This window comes from Schistocerca piceifrons, chromosome 2 (assembly GCF_021461385.2).
Source record: "Schistocerca piceifrons isolate TAMUIC-IGC-003096 chromosome 2, iqSchPice1.1, whole genome shotgun sequence".
NCBI lineage: Eukaryota > Metazoa > Arthropoda > Insecta > Orthoptera > Acrididae > Schistocerca > Schistocerca piceifrons.
Genome location: NC_060139.1, coordinates 511,166,334 through 511,185,898, shown reverse-complemented (window position 1 = coordinate 511,185,898; position 19,565 = coordinate 511,166,334). Strand labels below are relative to the sequence as shown.

General features: G+C 44.6%; 1 protein-coding gene across 1 annotated transcript in view; it reads right to left on the bottom strand.

Moving 5' to 3' along the window:
- Positions 1–19,565, bottom strand: part of LOC124777134 (juvenile hormone esterase-like) — a 170,856-nt gene continuing 151,291 nt past the window's right edge. Inside the window, exons 9-10 of the mRNA XM_047252427.1 lie at positions 3,298–3,433; positions 1–407 (exon numbers count right to left, since the gene is read on the bottom strand). Of these exons, the coding sequence (XP_047108383.1) occupies positions 179–407; positions 3,298–3,433 (365 nt within the window). The 3' untranslated portion in view covers positions 1–178. The remainder of the gene's footprint in view (positions 408–3,297; positions 3,434–19,565) is intronic.

Below are 19,565 nucleotides of genomic sequence, written 5' to 3'. Positions count from 1 at the left end.
GATTGTGCTTTCCGTTCTATTTTCTGTCCTCTCACCATTAGGACAAGTTATCATGAAAATGTGCACAGGAAAAATTATTATGAGCTTATAAAGTTTGTGATCGTGAGTAAACTTCAGCCACATGAAGAAAATACAGTACTACAATGGTGATACCCGCTCTAAACTATCAGGCCTACTCTTAAAATATTGTGGCGTTTTTAATTTTCGTGTACAACTGTTGGTGTAAGACTGGGGATGTGGTGACTGAGGATCCGTATATCTTATCCCAGAAAAGCATCCGGTCCTTCATTAGGTCTTTCTTCACTCTCAGGCCGTCGTTGGCGATGTCCAAGTAGCTGCGGTCCTCGCTGGTGAAGGGAGGCCACGTCACGGCGAAGAGCGGATCGTGATGGTCGGGTGTGGGATTCCTGCAGAAGAATTACACAATCAGTTTGGGACTTAAGCGTTTGTCATTACCATCCTCCAGTCTCGACGAATTTCTGGGTTACAAAGACAGTTTACATCATCTGACGTTTCGATCGACCGTAGGTTGCTAAATTATTTATTCAACACGACCTTTACTACATCATGTAATATAGTATATTACAGGTCAGTTTCGGACAGTGGGCAATGTACAGTGTAATTGTGTCGGTAAGGTGTGAATTCTATTTAAAAATTTCAAGTGGCATCAGGCCGAAACTGGCTATAACTTAACGTATTGCATGATGCACTAAAGTTCACCTTGTGTAATGAATTTGACACACTAATGTGATATTTAGAATTGTTTTATCATTTAGAAATTACATCGAGTCTCTGTACCAAACAATGATGCAACGAAATAACAACATAGCTGGTACAGAAACGTTTTTATCGAGATTTTGAAAAGAAAATATTGCTTCGTAGCAACTGTGAGATTATTATCAGCATAGCTATCCATTAAAAGAACGTGATGCAATTCATTGCAAAGAAACCTCAATAATAAGCGCTGTATTTCGTAAGGATGTGCCCATTTAACAATAATGATTGAATGATGTTTCCGCCATTTGATTGTGCAAACTTCTCAATTTCACATAACTATCATAATTTCGGCCTTGAGCCATTAAAAAACTTAACCAAACTCTGTCCAAACAGGCCTTGGAAGGCCCAGCCGTACCGACCGGCCACCGTGTCATCCTCAGCCCACACTGGATCCGGATATGGAGGGGCATGTGGTCAACATACCACTATCCCGACCGTATGTCAGTTTACGAGACCGGAGCCGCTACTTCTCAGGCATGTAGCCTCTCAGTTTGCGCCACAAGGGCTGAGTGCACCACCCGCTTGCCAACAGCGCCCAGCAGACAGGATGGTCACCCATCCAAGTGCTAGCCCAGCCAGACATCGCTTAACTTGGGTGATCTGTGGGGAACCGGTTTCACCGCTGTAGACCCTTGAGCTAATATCAAGTACGATAGCGTTGGGTATAATTCTTCAAGAAGTGAAGTCATCGTCAAGTTCTACTGAACTGAGTGCCCAGCTTGTAGATAAGTGCAAAGTCACGCGGAGACAGCCGGTTAAATAGAACTGAACGATGACTTCACGTATTATAGCCAGCATTGCTGTACCTGATAATGGTTCAATGCCGAAATCTTGATATTAATATAAAACAAAAACGTTTGTACAGTCAAATGGCGAAAATATCATTCAAACGTTACTACATTACTGTGGCTCAAAAATATGAAATGATTATTTAAGAATAAAATTTTGAATCTGTGAGTTGACGATTTAAATAAAGTCATTGTATGAAATTAATGCCTCTGACTGGGGAAAAGTAATGTCAGACTGGATCTCCACTTCTGTTATCCAGGCTTTATATGATTCACTTTTAACGATTAGACTTCCAGAGAATGCTCCAGACCTGAAAAAATTTAATTGCCAGTGATATTCTAGCTCATTACTTCGTAACAAACAAAAGTAGGTTTTTCATTTCGCATTAGGACCGGTAGAAGGAACAGATGTGATGTAGGGCCATAGAACATGCCAGCCAGTGGATATGCATCAAACGAATTAAATCCACTAGTATCAATGAGGTTTAAATCAATTACGAGTAAATGGAATGACTTTCATTTCAGTGGTTGTAATTAAATTAACGCATATCCCTAAGGCAGAATAATGTGACATTCACCTTGTTATCCGTTCCTCTGGCTATACTGTTGTTAGAACATGAGGTTCGGAAGTAGTAGTAATAGGCGGAAATATCAGCGACAGTGAAATTTTGAGTCATGTCTGGAGACGTGCTCAGACCGTATAATGGTTAAAGGCGAAGCCACACGAAAGACAGAAAATCTACGTTTGTGTCATAGGCTGGACCCAACTTTCATTACATTGTCGATACACCATTTCCGACCGGTTTTCTCTGATATTTCTTTTACTTCATCTGCGTCATTTACACGCTTCATTGAGTGTTACGCAACTGACTTTTCATGAAAGATACAGCAAAAATGAAAGAAAATTTACAGTAGTATGGAAATAACGATCACTTGCTCAAGAATAGTAATGGGACAGTGATATTAAAGAAGGAAAACGCGGAATGGAAATTTGTGCTGTCCACATTGCAACATTCCGCAAGAGGAGGAGGTACGGAAACACATACAGAAGAAGAATTCTGCAGATGAATCATTCTTTTTGGAGTCATAAATTGATTCGGAATTACATACAAAGTCACTTAATAATACCGTTATTCATAGAAATAGGTAGTATTTAAATTATTACTACTGAAACGAAACACTTAGAAAGATTTTAAATATTGCATTACCACAGTACATTAAAAATTTAGTTTACAGACAAGCTTAAAACAAGAAGAACCATATTTTAGAACATTTGTCGCAAGCGAGGAATCTGAAACACACACATTTGTCTCCTTGCCTCACTGTACACGGCCCTCATATCGCGTCATGAGAGACGTCATTGGGTTCATAGCATTATCTGTGTTCATCCTTCTTCCGTTGAGCAATCAGTTGCTGAGACACCTCGTTTAGTGCGCAAGTAGCTCTCAGCACTTAAGTTAGAGTGTTGTTGCTACATTTCAACTGTTTATATTGTTTACAGGAATGTGAGATACAGCTCTTTCGTTCGGAAGTGGATAGTAGCTTATTACTTACTGCAGCACAGCATCGATATTTGTAAATAATTATACATAAGGCTTAACCTTTCTGTTGACACAAAAAAGATGCACAAAGAGTTGTATGAATCTACTAATGAAGTGGCATCTACTGATCTTCCCGCCATTTGTTCGCGCAAGCGTTTATTAACTTGTGGTGGATATATCCGCGTACTTACCCTGTTTTAGCGAAGTTTGTCCATAATCGGGTCAGTCGTGCGATGGTCTTCGCCTCGACAGAATCTGATGGTATCTCGTCTTCCTTACCGGCCTCAGAAGTGAACAGGTACGGTAATTCATCTGCGTGGGCAACGCCTGCGTCAGACAGTGAATATGTTACCTCGATAAATTAGCGAATAGTACCAATAAGTAAAATTTTCCATTTCAGTGTCACAAAATAGCCATTCATGATTAAATGGAGACTGTAACTGAACACAAGCATCCTGCGTGCAACTGATCACTGTACAAAGCTGCCCCGATTTTAAAATTGCATCTCTTTGTGTCTCCAGTGTTAAAGAACATAATTGTCGGAAACCTACTGTAGAAAGTTTTTGTTTGGTATGCTCAAATTACAAACTTCGAAACAGTTTGTTGGATTATGGTTTATTTATCATAAAATAGTCAATGTCGACTTTCAGCTTCTATGAGTAAATAATCTTATTTAAATTGGTTTTGCAATCATAAGGTACAGTATGTACTTACAAGGGAGTGTTGAAAAGTAATGCTGCTGAATTTTTAATGTGAAAACTATTAAAACTCTTTAAATAAAAAAAACAGTATATCATTCCTGATCTTTATTCTCCATGCTTACATATTTGGAACACTCTGCCGGCCGGTGTGGCCGAGCGGTTCTAGGCGCTACAGCCTGGAACCGCGCGACCGCTGCGGTCGCAGGTTCGAATCCTGCCTCGGTCATGGATGTATGTGATGTCGTTAGGTTAGTTAGGTTTAAGTAGTTCTACATTCTAGGGGACGGATGACCTCAGATGTTAAGTACGATAGTGCTCAGAGCCATTTTCAACCATTGGAGCACTCTGCCGCTAGAGAACTCCTAATGGTAGAGTGTAACAAAGCGCTGTGCCTCTGTGTGACAAACAGCGATCTGTAACTGAGTTTTGAATTTGAAAAGGCCGTCCACACATGGAGCACCATCTCCTTTTGAGTTACAATGCCAGACTACACACGAACGCTGCGACATCTGCAACAATCCGACGCTATCAACCACACACGTGACTTGGCCCAATCAGATCTTCATCTGTTTCCGAAACTTAAAGTACAGCATCGAGGACTTCACTTTGATAGTGATGAAACGGTGCGAGCAGAGGTGAGGTTGTGACTCCGTCAACAAAGTAAAACATTTTACAGTGACGCTATCAACAAATTGGTCTCTCGTTGGGAGATATGTGTTCGTCGGCAGGGTGACTATACTGAGAAATAAATATATAGACGTAAGGAATAAAGGTGCAGAAGGGAAATACTATTTCTTTTATTTAAAATGATCTGAGAGTTTTCACAACATAAATTCAGAGATATTACTTTTCAGAACGCCCTTCAGCGTGGTCTGTTTAAGACGTTAATTGAACCAAGAACTACACCCGAGACCCTCCTTAAGCATAGTTTCTCAAGCTTCTCCAATTCCGTGCAACCTTTTCATTCAGTTGTGTAAACTTGAACCCCCATCAGGTAGCCGACATGCAGCATCGGATATGCACCTCCTGTAGAGTTTTACTCGCTTTTTAGTTTTCATCCGTAGTTGTTGTTATTGACTCTGCATGCCTCTTAATGTCATTTCTCTACTTCATTTAGCTCACCCCTGATTTTTCTTCTTTCTTGGAATACACCAGAGGACTCCTCTGATGGACCTAGGATCCAGTAAAATTGTTTAATGTCCAATTTAACGCCTTTTCATTATCATTACGACCTTAATTAACTCTCTTAGTCTCATGTACTTCTTATCCTCTCCCCTAGTGATTCGTTTCAGTCTGGAACGGCGCGACCGCTACGGTCGCAAGCTCGAATCCTGCCTCGGGCATGGATGTGTGTGATGTCCTTAGGTTAGTTAGGTTTAAGTAGTTCTAAGTTCTAGGGGACTGATGACCTCACATGTTAAGTCCCATAGTGCTCAGGGCCATTTGAACCCTAGTGATTCTCAGCATACATACATCCGTTCCCCAGTCAGCAGACTCCACATTTGAATGGTCTCACATGACGTAACAAGTCAATGAAACGTCCCTTACTTGCTGACCTCTGATACTAGCTCACCAGTGAAAATGTCAGACAACCCCTTAAAAGAGCACACTGGTTGCCTGGACCGCTGTGTGTATTGTCGAACTGGTACGAGGCTCATGTGTGACCCACCACTGCTGACGGAAGTCATCTTAGTGAAATGGCATCTAACGATCTTCCTACAAAAACATCACTACCTGATGTTTTCTGCACTGTCCTAACTGCATTGCAAAGTTGCAAAGTGACTGCACCTGTCAGTGTAGATACACCGTTTTGCGTCCATGCATCCACACTTTAGTACCTAACCTTCTACCCAACGGAAAGTTAACATTAATGGCTTGCTTGAGCTATATATACTTGGAGGTACTAACCAACCTAGAAACAGGCTACTCATAACAGCTGTAACTATTTTTCCGCTTATGAAGTAACTACTGACTTAATGTTGTACAGTACGCTGTCCTCAGTCATCAACAGAAATACCTCTGCTTGTACCCATAACACGCAGTGTGGGCCATTCCGTTAATGAAGACAGTCGACGTCTGCGAATCCCTAAATAACAAAAAGGAGCTATCGTGTTTGAATGTGCCCCTGACCACAGCGTCAACCATATTGGCTGATTCGTTGATATATAAACGCATACTATCCAACGAATTATAGAAATTAGTTTTCATTTACTGCCGTGTCACACAGCGTGAACTATGATACTGAAAAATATCCTAACTGACAAAGACTGCGGAAGACTGCAACGCCTTTTCCATGACAGTCATTTTAAAATCGGATAGGAATTGGAGCTGTTGATGAACGTAAGTCAGTTCAAGCAACTTCCGAGTGAACATTGCGAAATTAAATGTAAGCAATAGATATAAGGAGTCTGGTACATCGCGAAAGGGCCATTGATTGCAGCGGCATAAATAATTGCACGAATTCAGCGGGCCAAAATACAAAACTACATAGCAACTGAATGGAGGAGTGTAATGTGGTCCGACGATTAGCGATTTATCCTGTTATCAATCGATACATAAGCCAAGTGCACCAGTGGCCTAATGTGTCGCGTCACACGCAGTGTGTGCAAACTGTAGTTCAAGCCGGAGGTGACTCTGCGTTCTAAGACTTTATTTTTCATGCCATGATTTGCATCCACGCAAATGGCTCTAAGCACTATGGGACTTCACATCTGAGCTCATCAGTCGCCTAGACTAAGAACTACTTTAACCTAACTAACTTAAGGACATCACACACATCCATGCCCGAGGCAGGATTCGAACCTGCGACCGTAGCAGCAGCGAAGTTCCGGACTGAAGCTCCTAGAACCGCTCGGTCACCACGGCCGGTGTATCCATTCATTCAGGCTGTCTTGAACATGAATCGAGATGTACACTGATCAGCCAGAACAGTATGACCTCCGACAAACTACTGATATAAACCCGTCCAGGCGATGGCAGCATTACCTGAAGAGGAATGACAGCTAGTCTGACACACACGGTGCTTGTGACATCAGTGAGCATGCTGCCCGTGTGTAGATAGGGGAAGGCGTGCAATCATCTGACTTTGACCATGGCAAATTGTGATGGCCTGGAGGCTCGTCACGAGATTTCTGAAGCTCCACGACTTGTCGGGTGTTCGGTAAGTGCTGCGGTGAGCGCCTTAAACACGTGTCGAAACCAAAGTGAAACCACGTCCTGACAAATTGAGATTCAATGGCTACTCCTGGCTACAGATGTCGGACGTTGAAGGCTGGTCAGGAGGGTAAAACAAGATCGTCAGCGAACTGTGGCGGAACTAATACCAGGCTTTAATGCTGGGCAGAACACGTGCCTGAACACACAGTGCACCGAAAACTCCTAACGATGGCCCTCTGCAGCCAAAGTTATGTGCATGTGCCATTGCTAATACCACGGTATCGGCAACTGCGACTGAAATGGCTTTATGAATATCAATATTGGATCTTGGCACTGTGGCAGACCGTTGCATGGTCTGATGAATTCCGATACCTTCTTCATCACGCCGACGGGAGGGCGCGAATTCGTCGTCTTCTAAGGGAGCTGCTTGAAAGCTGTACTACGGGACGGAGACAAGCTGGCGGCATCTCCGTTACGCCCTGCAGAACCCTCAGTTAGATATCCATGGGTCCAGTGGAGCTCGTGCAAGATACCATGACGGCCTAGGAGTATCTTATACTGGTTGCAGACAACGTACACTCCTTCATGAAGATCATGTTTCCCGACAGCAGCCGGTTTTTTCAACAGGATAATTTGCCATGTTACAGGGCCAGGAGTGTGACGGAGCTCCGTTGATGTGCTAGCCCCGCAGCTCGCCAGTTTTGAACCCGATAGAACACTAAACGTCACTGAACGCTCCCCGGAATTTACGGGAATTAGGTGACTTGTGAGTGCGGATTTGGTTCCAGCTCCCTCCAGTAATCTACCAAGGTCTCATTGCTTCCATAATATGACCTATCGCCACCATTATCCCTGGTAAAGTTAGACTCAGTGGATTCCGAGAACATTTGTTTTGAATTTTTATGCGTATCTCCTACAACTAGAACGCTAGTAACATTTCAGCAAAGCAAGCCGATCGCAGCGGCAGCTTGCAGTATACGTACAAATTCTATCTACCCACTATTTCTGCAAACTAATCGTAAAGAAAATCATTAAATAGTATATGTTACGCAGAGTTATTCTAATAATTATTTTCAGTGCAGTAATTTCATTAGCTGCGCGGGATTAGCCGTGCGCTCTGGGGCGCTACAGTCATGGACTGTGCGTCTGGTCCCGGCGGAGGTTCGAGTCCTCCCTCGGGCATGGGTGTGTGTGTTTGTCCTTAGGCTAATTAGTTTAAGTAGTGTGTAAGCTTAGGGACTGATGACCTTAGCAGTTAAGTCCCATAAGATTTCACACACGTTTGTACATTTTGAGTAATTTCCTTAATAAATCAATCATTACCGATCACTTTCTTCAAATGCGTTTTCCATTCCAAATATGTGTACAGCTCTAAGGAGTTCACAACGACGGACGAGATATTAGCAGCTGCGCGGGCGATTCCAGATATGGGTGAAAGAACTGATACCTAATTTTGACTTCAGTTATGTAACTGATACCGATGAAACCGGCTGCCAGTAGCAACCGATGCACATTAGATCTCTTGCAGAACAAGGAGCGAAAACCGTCCCTGCGCAGAAAAAGGATTTCAACAAATTTAGCTATTCGCTCACAGCAGAGCTTACTGTAACTGCGTCAGGAAGGACACTGCCTGACGTTCTTCCACGTAAGCTAGAACCATCCAAAAAATTTGTCTCATTGTTCAAACAGAGTTTGCGAGTTGACTCATAAATTTCAAGAATGTAACTGTCACCTGCACGGATTCAGGGAACTTCACGAAAGTGCTGTACGAAGATTTTTTGAAGTCTATCATTCCACTGTACGTGAGAAAACAAAAATTTCCTCACAGTGGTGATTCGTGGAAGGACAGATACATTAGAGTGACATCTTTGTACACGACAGAAAATCATACACTCCCACTGTAAAAATTATCCTATCCAAATGTATTCCTCATGGTCAATTCTGCGAATTTTGTAGGCAATTTTAAATTTTCACGAGAAGTATTCAAAATTGCCAAAGACTAATAGAAAAATAGCTCCGGGGGAGGAGTCCATAAAAAATACATACTTTAATTCTGCATCAATTTTGTGCATCCGTTTTCACAGGACTGATCAAATACGCGTGGTTCGTATCGAATTTGATCTAATATAGAACAATCGTTTTCGAATTCAGGCGACCTATCTTACCGATATCGCTTCTGAAAAACCAGAGTGTCGGCAGGGCAGTAGCTCTCATTAATTGTGGGTGACGTTCTACGAATTTGTGTATCGGTTGTTTCAGCGAAAAACAGCATCGGGAATTCTGTTCTAGCAGAGCAAGCTATGCAAGAGATGACCAGCAAGACGATTCTTGAATCTACTCTGTAACAAATGGAAAACATATTTGAATAAAGTTTGCTATAATGACAATTTTTTAGGGAAATGACTTTTTTTAATAATTAGGATGACATATACCACTTAGTTATATTCGGTACGATGAAACTGAATAAAGGTTCACAGGCAGGATATGAATCCGTGCCGCCAGAATGGTAGCCGTGAATCTTAGCCTCTGCGCTACGATCGACTGGTCAAAACACGACTATCGTTACAGGTACAGGAGACACAAACATAAAGCTCGTGAAAGTTCACGATTGGCATCTCTGGCGGTTTCCTTGTCAGCCACCGTAAGGCATCTTTACAAGGCACACATATATGATGCTCATGAAAGCTCATGACAGGAATTTCTGGTGGGTCCCTTGTCAGCCACCGTATGGCATCTCGACTCGCGCGCTACATTATTTAAAAGTAAATAACTCAGGAATTTTGTACATCTACGGGATTTAATAACAAATGAGTGGTTCTATTTGGATATGGCATACTCGAAGAAACTTTTGGACCCTATGTCTCTGAGAAATGAGGCCAGAGGCGCCTTAACAAGGGTCGCACGGGTCCCTCCGTCAGAGGTTCCAGTCCTCCCTCAGGTATGCGTGTGTGTGTTGTCTTTAGTTAGATTAAGTAGTGTGTAAGCCTATGGAACGATGACCTCAGCAGTTTGGACATATAGGAACTTACCACCACTACTGATAAAGCTAGAGGCAGTTTTAGACGGCACCAGTGCTATATCTTACGCATCAAATTTTTGTTCTATGCTTTTAATTATTTGAGTAACGTCCATCATAAATGGCACGAAGTATATTATGACAACATTGCGTCCAGCTCTGACTGACCCCCATGTTACGGTTACCTGAAGAGCGGTCATCTCAGGATGGCTGTAAAATGTTTTCTACATCTACGTATATACTGCGCCATTCGGTGCGTGTCTACGTAGTCTACTGAAATAACTTTTCTCCATTCCTTTAGCAGAAGCCACGGGGGATGGAAGATGGCCGTCTTTGTGAGCCTGACTTTCTCTAGTTTTACCTCTGGGGTCACTGCGAGAGATGACAGTATAACACTTCGTTCGTAAAACGGACAAGAAAGAACAAGTCCCGTCCTCTCTTTGAAAAATTATAGCTTCAATATCAAAAGTAATCGTTCAGTCAAATATATTAATTTCAAACCGCCGGAGCACCTAGTCACCCCACAAAACCGTCCTCCACTTATACTATCGTCATATGAAGAAGGACATTGATAGCACATCTATATGAGCAAACGGTAAAGTTACGGTAAGGGCGGCAGTTCTGCGACGAAATCCGCAGACGTTTAAAAAAGGACGAAACGCTCAACTGCGATTCTGCCTTTCTTGAAGTGAGTGACCAGCTGCGGTAAAGCAATGGGCCTTAACTAGGGTCTCTCTGGAATGTACAGTCTTAGACAATAAAACTGACCGCCGGCCGGCCGCCACAGCGACTGAGTCCGAGTCATTAACTTAAGGTGGTCAATAAAACTGACCGCCCCTGACAACTCTAAGTCCGGCAATCTGCGCAATCTGGCAACACTGTAAGATGGGGAAGTGTTGGGGAAGTGTCAGGAGGAGTGTTATCTACTTCCGAGACGTTGTTGGACTATGTCAGCCCGTGGTCTAGTGACTGAGTGCGGCTCTCGCAGCCGAGCGAAGCAGACGTGCGGTGTGTGCTCTCCGCTGTCAGAGAGAGCCCCTCGCGCCTTGTTTACTTTCTTCGGCCGACACTACCGTGACGCCGTAGCGCTACAAGACCATGGCAAACCAATACAGAAGATCAACCTTGAAATTCACATTTCGGAACGACTTTACCCGACCAAAGGCGCTCGAAGCCGAACGCTTTTTAAAAGAAGAAGCCAAGATCCCGGCTGCCGACATTGTCGGCATTCACTTTTCGATCGTCAGTAGCACGGTCAATGTAAAGCTCATAAACGAAACTACATGCGACAAGGTGCTTCGTGAGATGAAACAAGAACTCCGCTTCTGCCACGCAGATGGCAATGTTGGCAACGTCAAGGTCGGCCATGCCGCAATGGGACTGCGGACTGTACACATATTCGAACTTCCATTTGAACTCCCGGCGGCAGAAGTTGTAGCGGCGCTCCGCCCCTACGAACACGTGGCTGAAAAATGGACCCAGTTTAAGACGTATCCAGTACTCAATGGAGTACGCCAAGTGCGCATTGATCTCCAACGACACGTGCCATCCTATCTACAGATAGGAGGGTGCCGGGCCATAGTTATTTATGACGGCCAGCCGAAGACGTGTTCCGGATGCGGCAAGGAAGGTCACCTTCGTTCCAAGTGCCTCCAGCGTCGGATCACACAACTCCCACCGAAGGACGTTGCAACACCAGCGACGAAGACTATTCTACCCGTGACTTACGCGGCTGCGCTCACGACGTTCTCCACACAACAGACACAGCCGACCGTTCCAGCGGTACAGAAATCACTTTCAAAGGACAAAAACCTAGATGATCCGCCGACCTGGCCAGTGGTGGAAAATAGTACTACGACTCTGGAGCTACCGAACGCGACAGACATTGACGACAGCAAGATGGCAATTGATTCTCTTATTGTACCGACCGAAGCGTTTGTTCCGGCGGACCGTGAGTCAGTGCCGTCTTCTGACAATGAAGGCCATGTACGGAAACAGCGATCACCGAAACGCCGAAAGCGCCGTCGTAGGACCGTGTCGGAGCACAGCTGTTCGCATTCGGCCGGGGAAGAACAACTGATCACTCAAGAAACCAGCCGCGAAGCTGAGGCTGTTTCCACTGAATCCAACCTTGCAGAACAGACAGAAAAACATGCAGCTTTCGACCATCAGCCCATTTACAGAAACTGTGAGCAGCGGGAAGGTACCAGTGCAGGCAGCGAAGTCGCCTGGTCCCTTACTATCAAACATTCCGAGGCTATGGAACACGAACAGACATCCGCGCCCGCTTCGTGGGCCGAGGACGTCGAGACACAAGATCCCGATCCGCGGCCAGCTGAGGCGCCGCCGGATCATGCCGCATAAGCAGCACAAGGAGGGCCGCGTTCGGCGGGGGGTGACATCACTTCCGATGTTCGCTTCTCTCCAACTTCAAGATGGATTACCTCGCCCAAACAACGCGTTGCCAGGCTTACCGCCTGGCGACAATGAATATCAACATGATCAGTTCTCCTGTCAAGATCCAACTTCTGAAAGAAACCACACGAGCCATGGGAGTTGACTTTGCTTTCTTACAAGAAGTGAAAACGACTGCCCTCCCGCACTTTTACGGTTACGTCACACATGTGACGCCCGGTAGCCCTGCAGACACCGGAGTGGCAATATTAGTGCGTGAAGGTATTGAAGTTACTGACGTCACGTTTCTTCCCTCCGCGCGAGGAATAGCACTTACGGCACTCAACACCCGATTCATTAATGTTTACGCGCCGTCGGGTACCACAAGACGTCACGACCGCGCCAGATTCTACTCCACAGATGTCGCTCCCCTTTTCCTTGGACGATACGACCACAGCGTCTTCGCCGGCGATTTTAATTGCGTACTTCACCCCAAGGACCAAATCCCACAGTACATGCCTTGTCCGGAACTGGGTGCGATGATCCAAGAACTTCACTTGTGCGACACGTGGGAAAAAGTCCACGGTAACCGCTCTGGCCACACTCATCTTACCAGTCATTCGGCCAGCCGACTTGACCGCATATATGTGTCACAAGATCTCACACAAGGTGTGGTGGACGTCGAACTATGGCCTCAAGCTTATTCCGATCACAGTGCCTATATCTGCACTATACACCTACGCCCGCAACAAGTCTGGCGCAGCAATGGCTTTTGGAAGCTCAACATAACTCATCTCCAGGACCTGGATTGCCGTCGGCAAGTTGCAGCAACGTGGACTGACTGTGAACGCCGCCACCCACGATACACCTCGACCCTGGAGTGGTGGCTCCTCTGTGCCAAACCAGCAATCCGTAGGACACTTACGCAATATGGCAAGGACGTGACTGCGTGGCATCGACAGACCCTCGATTTTTACTATGCGGCACTCAGGGACGTCGACGCCTTACCCCCTTCCCCGGAGAGACAACGTGGCCAAAGCAGAATCAAGGCTCACATACTATCATTGACGAAGCGCCGACTAGAAGGTGCAGTAGTTCGATCGCGACGGCACGACCGAACGGTTGCAGAGGAACCCACTATGCACCACGTTGTGGCGGATAAGCGCCGACAACGCCAACATTTAATCACACAACTCAGGACACACGACGGTCGCTTATGTACGACCCAGGCAACCATAGTAAAGGCGGTGGAGGATCATTTTCGTCATCTTTACAAGGACAGCAGGTAACACGTACTATCGACGAGGCTACCGTGAATGCGCTAACAGAGGAAATCTCACTCGAAGAAGTCGAAGAAGCCGTGGACAAAGGTGCGGCCAATAAGTCTCCTGGACCTGATGGATTGCCCATCGAATTCTACAGGACTTTTCCGTGATATCATGATGCCTCGCTGGGTTATAATGTTCCGCGAACTTATGTCTCCAGACTGTGTAGACGGTATTCTCATACCGGTACACAAGCCAGGTGGAGGGCTATCGATTAACGACTATCGGCCGCTTACAATGCTGAACACCGATTACAAGATTATCAGCAGGATTATGGCGAGCCGTATTAAGACGACTTTGCCGATGATCCTCGCTCCAGAACAGACGTCGCAGGGGGGAGAAGCCAACATACACATGGCCACCGGTGACTGCAGGGACTTCATAGCGATCGCTTCTGCGTGCTGTCTGAGAGCGGCGATCGTCTCCGTCGATTTCAACCGCGCCTTTGATAGAGTGCACCACAACTTCCTCCTACGAGTGATGGACTGTATGGGATTCCCCCCGGGCCTCATCGACACCCTACGACGCCTTTGGACCGCAGCCAGCTCACACGTCCAGGTCAATGGAAGGACGGTAGGACCAGTACCCATTAAGAGGTCTCTACGACAGGGTTGTCCCCTTTCTGAAATCGCACTCGAGCCACTCCTAGGGGGCCTAAACCACCGCCTATCTGGCATCACGTTGCGGGACGTCACCTTTCGCTACGGGACATACGCCGACGACCTGCTACTGCTGGTTCGTTCCAATGACGAAGTTCAAAGCGTACTAACCTGGATTGAGCGATACGGACAGGCCGCAGGCAGTCTTCTGAACATCAACAAGTCGGCGGCGTTGGATATTGGGCGTGGTCTCGGACCGGAATCCCTCGATCCCCTCCCATCAGTTTCTGATTTGCGATATTTGGGAATCACGTTCAAGAAAGATGTACGTAAAACAGCTGCAGCAAACTACCGACGGTTATTACAGATCATACGCGCAATGGTGCGACAGAATCTGCTCCGGGACTTGAATCAGCTACAACGTGTTGAATACCTGAACCTCTACGTGGCATCAAAACTCAATCACGTGGCACAGGTCCTACCACTACCGCTGCAGATAGGTCGCCGGCTTCAGGCGGCATTCAGTTACTACGTTTCCGCAGGTCATATCTTTAAAGTACGATACGACACTCTTACCCTCCCAGTGCACAAAGGAGGGCTGGGATTGGTCAACGTCAGGGCGAGAGCAGCTGCCCTTTACATGAGCAACATGAGGAAACGATGGAAAAGTCAATACACCTCTCTCACGGGTCGTTTACTACAGGTTCTGATGCCAGTCTCTAACGACCCGCCGGTGTCGGTAGCGCACGTCGCACCACAGCTCTCCCATGTGTCAACCTTCATTCTTGATTACAGCTATGTCAGCTCGAACTTCTCCGACACACGTCCACCAAAGTCGAAAGATTTTTATACCAACCTTCTGCGGGCTGTTCCCCATAACGTGGTGGAAAACAAGTACCCTACGGCTCACTGGCCAAGAGTGTGGAACACGATACACCACAACTTTCTGCCATCCACGGTGCGTTCGAAGTGGTATCAGATCGCCAACAAAAAATATGCCACACGACAGCGACTTCACACCATTGGACTGGCAGACTCCCCTTATTGCCCAGATTGTCACCTTTTGATACCGATGAACACCGTTTTACTTGCGCATCATCGTCCGGAGTTTGGCGACTAAGACAGAAGATATTGGCTTGTTACCTCCGGGTCACACCTGATATGATTGACCCTCAGACCCTACTCTGTCCCGATGAAACTTACTTTCCGGCTGCAAAATATCATGCGCTTACATGGTTCAAAGGACTTACCATCGCCTACATCTTTAGCGACGGAGAGAAAGAGCAGCTTGATTACTGGTGGTTCCTACAAAATGCTCACAATGCCCTCGAACGCACACCGAAATACAGTACGCTCTTCGCAAATTATTTACGCAGCGTCTTCGTTAACCCCCTACTCAGCTGGGGAGTGCCAAGCTGCGGTTAATGTTATGTGCCGCATCACTCTAACGGCTGAACGTTCTGCCTTGTCAGCCATGAGCGAAGGAAGAGACAAGCTGCTGCAGGGATGCTGTTTTCCTTGAGGCACTAGCAAAGCTGAATGCCTTCGTTCCAGATGCCCTTCAAAGGCGCTATTGGAGATATCAGATAACGATGGCGAGGCTCCAAGTGGAACCAGTTACATTATTGAAGAACCTTTTAGTTGGAATTACATCAGTGATTTACATTTTTATTTTTTCATTACTCTTTTATGCCACCTTTGTTGTTGTAACACTTGTAACACTTAGTTACTAGAATTCTTATTTGTACACGTTACCTAAATGTAATCATGTAAAAAAAAAAGTGCCAAAGGATAGCCCTAACCTTGATTTCCCATATTTCCCCGGTATATAGGCAGCTCTCTGGGGTGGGTTTACTCAGGAGCCAACGCCTGAAGTGGATCAGATTTTTTGTTATAGGATGAAAAGTGGCGGCGGCATTTAGGTGTTTTTTTTAGTTCCATTTTCCTAAGGGGCTTTTTAAGGGAAACTATATCAAAAAAAAGCGAAAAAAGGGTTTTTTTTTAAAAAAAAGTGGCAATCGTCATGCGTTCTAAACTTATAGTCGCCTGTTCGCGTCCCACTGTATTTCTTTCTTTTTTTTTTTTTTTTAACTACAGTCGGTCTAAAGTTATGAGTCTGACTGAACATCGAAGATAATTCGCTTAACATTGTACCCACCAGCAATAACAAGTATTTCAGAAACAATTCCGCAGGATAGCTCGTGGCTGCGCCGCGATCATAACAGCTTACGCTAGAGCGTTACCTCGCGCTGCAGCGGCTACCGGCCACCGGCCAGACGCCACCCGCCGCCTGAAATCCGGCGCCGCCCAGGTGAACGCGTCGCGACGCTGTCAGTGTGTGTCTCAACTGTCATTTTCGAATTTGAAGTTCTAGTTATCATCTGGCAGTTAAGCAATGGATTTTGCAAACTTGAAAATCATGAACTACAGTTAAGCATTGTAAAATTGAGTCGCAAGTGGAAATAGATGTAACATCGGCAACACAACGTTTACTTTTGGTATAACAGAGGGATGAATGCAGAGGAGGCAGCTAGAAAGATTTGAATTGTGTGTGGAGCGAGTGCTTTTGGGAAAAATACGCCAGAAAAAGATATTCTTGTTTCAACAAAGATCGTTCTGGCATGAATGATTTTCCACATTAAGGAAGTCTCGACTACTGATATATGTGATAGATTACCGTTTTACCATCATGCGACATATGCATTCAACAGGCAAAGTTAAGAAGTCTGGTGTAGGAGTACTGCATGCTCTAATTCGAAATAACAAAAATCATCGGACTGACTATTATAGAACGCCATCAGGTTGCTCATTGAGCATTCGTATGCAGTACTGTTACTGGTGACGTTTTATGATGCCTTTATCGTTAACTTCCTAAGAAGAAATGAAAGGCTGAGCCCCTCCAAAAGACATAAACTTGAGCAAAGAGTAGTGTGAACATAATATTTTACATCTGATAGCTCCAAAAGTGTGTTTTGGGCTACGAATTCTGCCCCAAGGCCTGTGTGCAACACAGCTGGAATTTGTTTCCAACAACTGAGACACCTTTCGGTCTCAGCGTAAGGAAGTCGAGCAACACAAGTACATCACCTGTGCTACTGCATGATAACGCTCTTCTTGATTTGAGAAACAAAACTATCCAGGAGATTGTAATTAAAGTCGTCTCTCAGGCACTTGTATTGATAGAGAAGTCCTCTGTCAAGCACTTGTCCCTCTCGTCATATATTCGTAAAGTTTTACCTTACCCGCTCTTGATCGACCAACCGTCAACGCAATTCATTTCTAGACGAAAATATTCTTAAAACTACTCTGGTATAATGATATCGTTGGAACCAGTAGGTTTCTACTGGCGTAGAATTTGTAAACAACTTTAGCATTGTCAGATCGTTTTAGATATCGTGAAAGAAAATTCTTTTGCTAATTAATTTCTCTTTGATGTTTACTGTTGGGAATAGTAAACTAATGGAAAATTCAATTAAAATGTTCACTGTACTAATACAAATTAAATTCAGCTTACTACAGAAACATCACGACAGCAGACTATCTTAATAAAGCATTATGCATCTGTAAGACGATTGAGCCTATTTTAACACGAATTGGTAAGACATTGCCGACTTTTGACTTCGAAAAGATCTGTATTTACTTCATTTCTTGTATCATTCGCAATTATTATGAAAATGTGGCATTTCATAGATAAAATTAGGTATTCACAACAACAAAAAGTATGTCGTCATTATGAATTTGGCAGTACCGCAAGGTTTTCGCTCAGACACTAAGGGTTACTGAAAGTAGCAAGGCGCATTTTGCTCGAGCGTTGTCTTACGATTCCCTTATTGCGTTTGTATCTGCCTGCATATAGCACTGCTACAAAAGAATTAAAAATCTGGCTTTCAGCGAGTCTCGAAAGGCGAACGAAAGCAGCTTGCACCTGGTAGCCAAACATGTTTCTTGGGAACAGGCTACTTCCTAAAGTGGGAAGACATTCTTTTGTGGTTGAATTGTTGGCAAATGTCAGTCAGACGTGTGCGTTGGTCTAAGCGTTTCGGTGTGTCGAATTTGTACCAATGATTTTTCTACAGGTTTTTTTCTGTCCCATTAGTATTTTCACGTCATCTTGGTGAATTTTGCTCTTAGTATTTTCGAGTGTATATCTTTTATAGGGGCTCTGAATGAGCATAGTCATGAGTCAATTGCTGATGGATGCGATTTCTTTGACGTAGTTGATGACAGATTTGTGTTCGAGAAATGCAGTGCCGAAGATTGGTACGCCTTTCGCTACTTTTTGTTGTATTTTGATCTTGAAGATGCCATGGTTTCCGTAATGCAAGTTTTAATTGTCAATTAATCGTGCTTCGGGAGGGGAAAGAATGAGAATTTTTTGGGGAACGATTTCTTTTGTGAGATTAATTAGGTTTCTTGTTTGGATCAATGTAGCGATGTTTAGTTTTCAAATGAATGTTTTCTGCTTGTAGGGAAATTTACCAGAGATCTTCGATATTCTCTGCCGTGCTATCCTGGACTCCCCAGAGTGTGAAAATCCAACTGCCGCCTATCGGTGGCCAGGTTGTATACCACCTGGGGTAAAGTTACCTTTGCTTGCATAGTTCATGTTTTCTTGTGTTTCATTGGTTTGGCCTGGGTGATACCGGGACCAATCAGGACCAGATGGTGTTGAAGCCTTTGGAAGCAAATATTTTCAGCCAAGTTCATTGAGATAACAGACGGTGACCGGAGTAGTGGTGATTTTCACTCAGATGTGTCTGGATTTTGGGTTCAACGGACTGAGTAGCCGTTCAGGACTGTGTTAGTATTTGGTTCACCCCAAGTATTTGATTTCCTCGGTACCACCCATATGGGGGAGGGGTTCCCCCATTGGCCACAAGGGATTATTATTATTATTATTATTATTATTATTATTATTATTATGTCATCAGCAAATCTGATATGGAGTATCTTCCCTCCACTGAAATAGATGTGTATTGTTCGATTCAATATTTCCATCAGATAAATATTGGTTATAATTACGTTACATTGCTGCTAGTCGACATATTTCTCACTTTTTCTTAGATAGTTGCTAGCTGTTACTCCATCATAGGAATTTATGTGCGCAGCATTGTTGCAATACAGACGTTCAAATTATCCGATTTCTGTAATTTAATTTCGATACAAGATCGTCCTAATCGGATTCAGCCAGTCAGTCTTAATGTGGATATCCGACTACGACTCTCATCATATGATAGACTCGGTGAACCACATTCTTAATCAGACTGT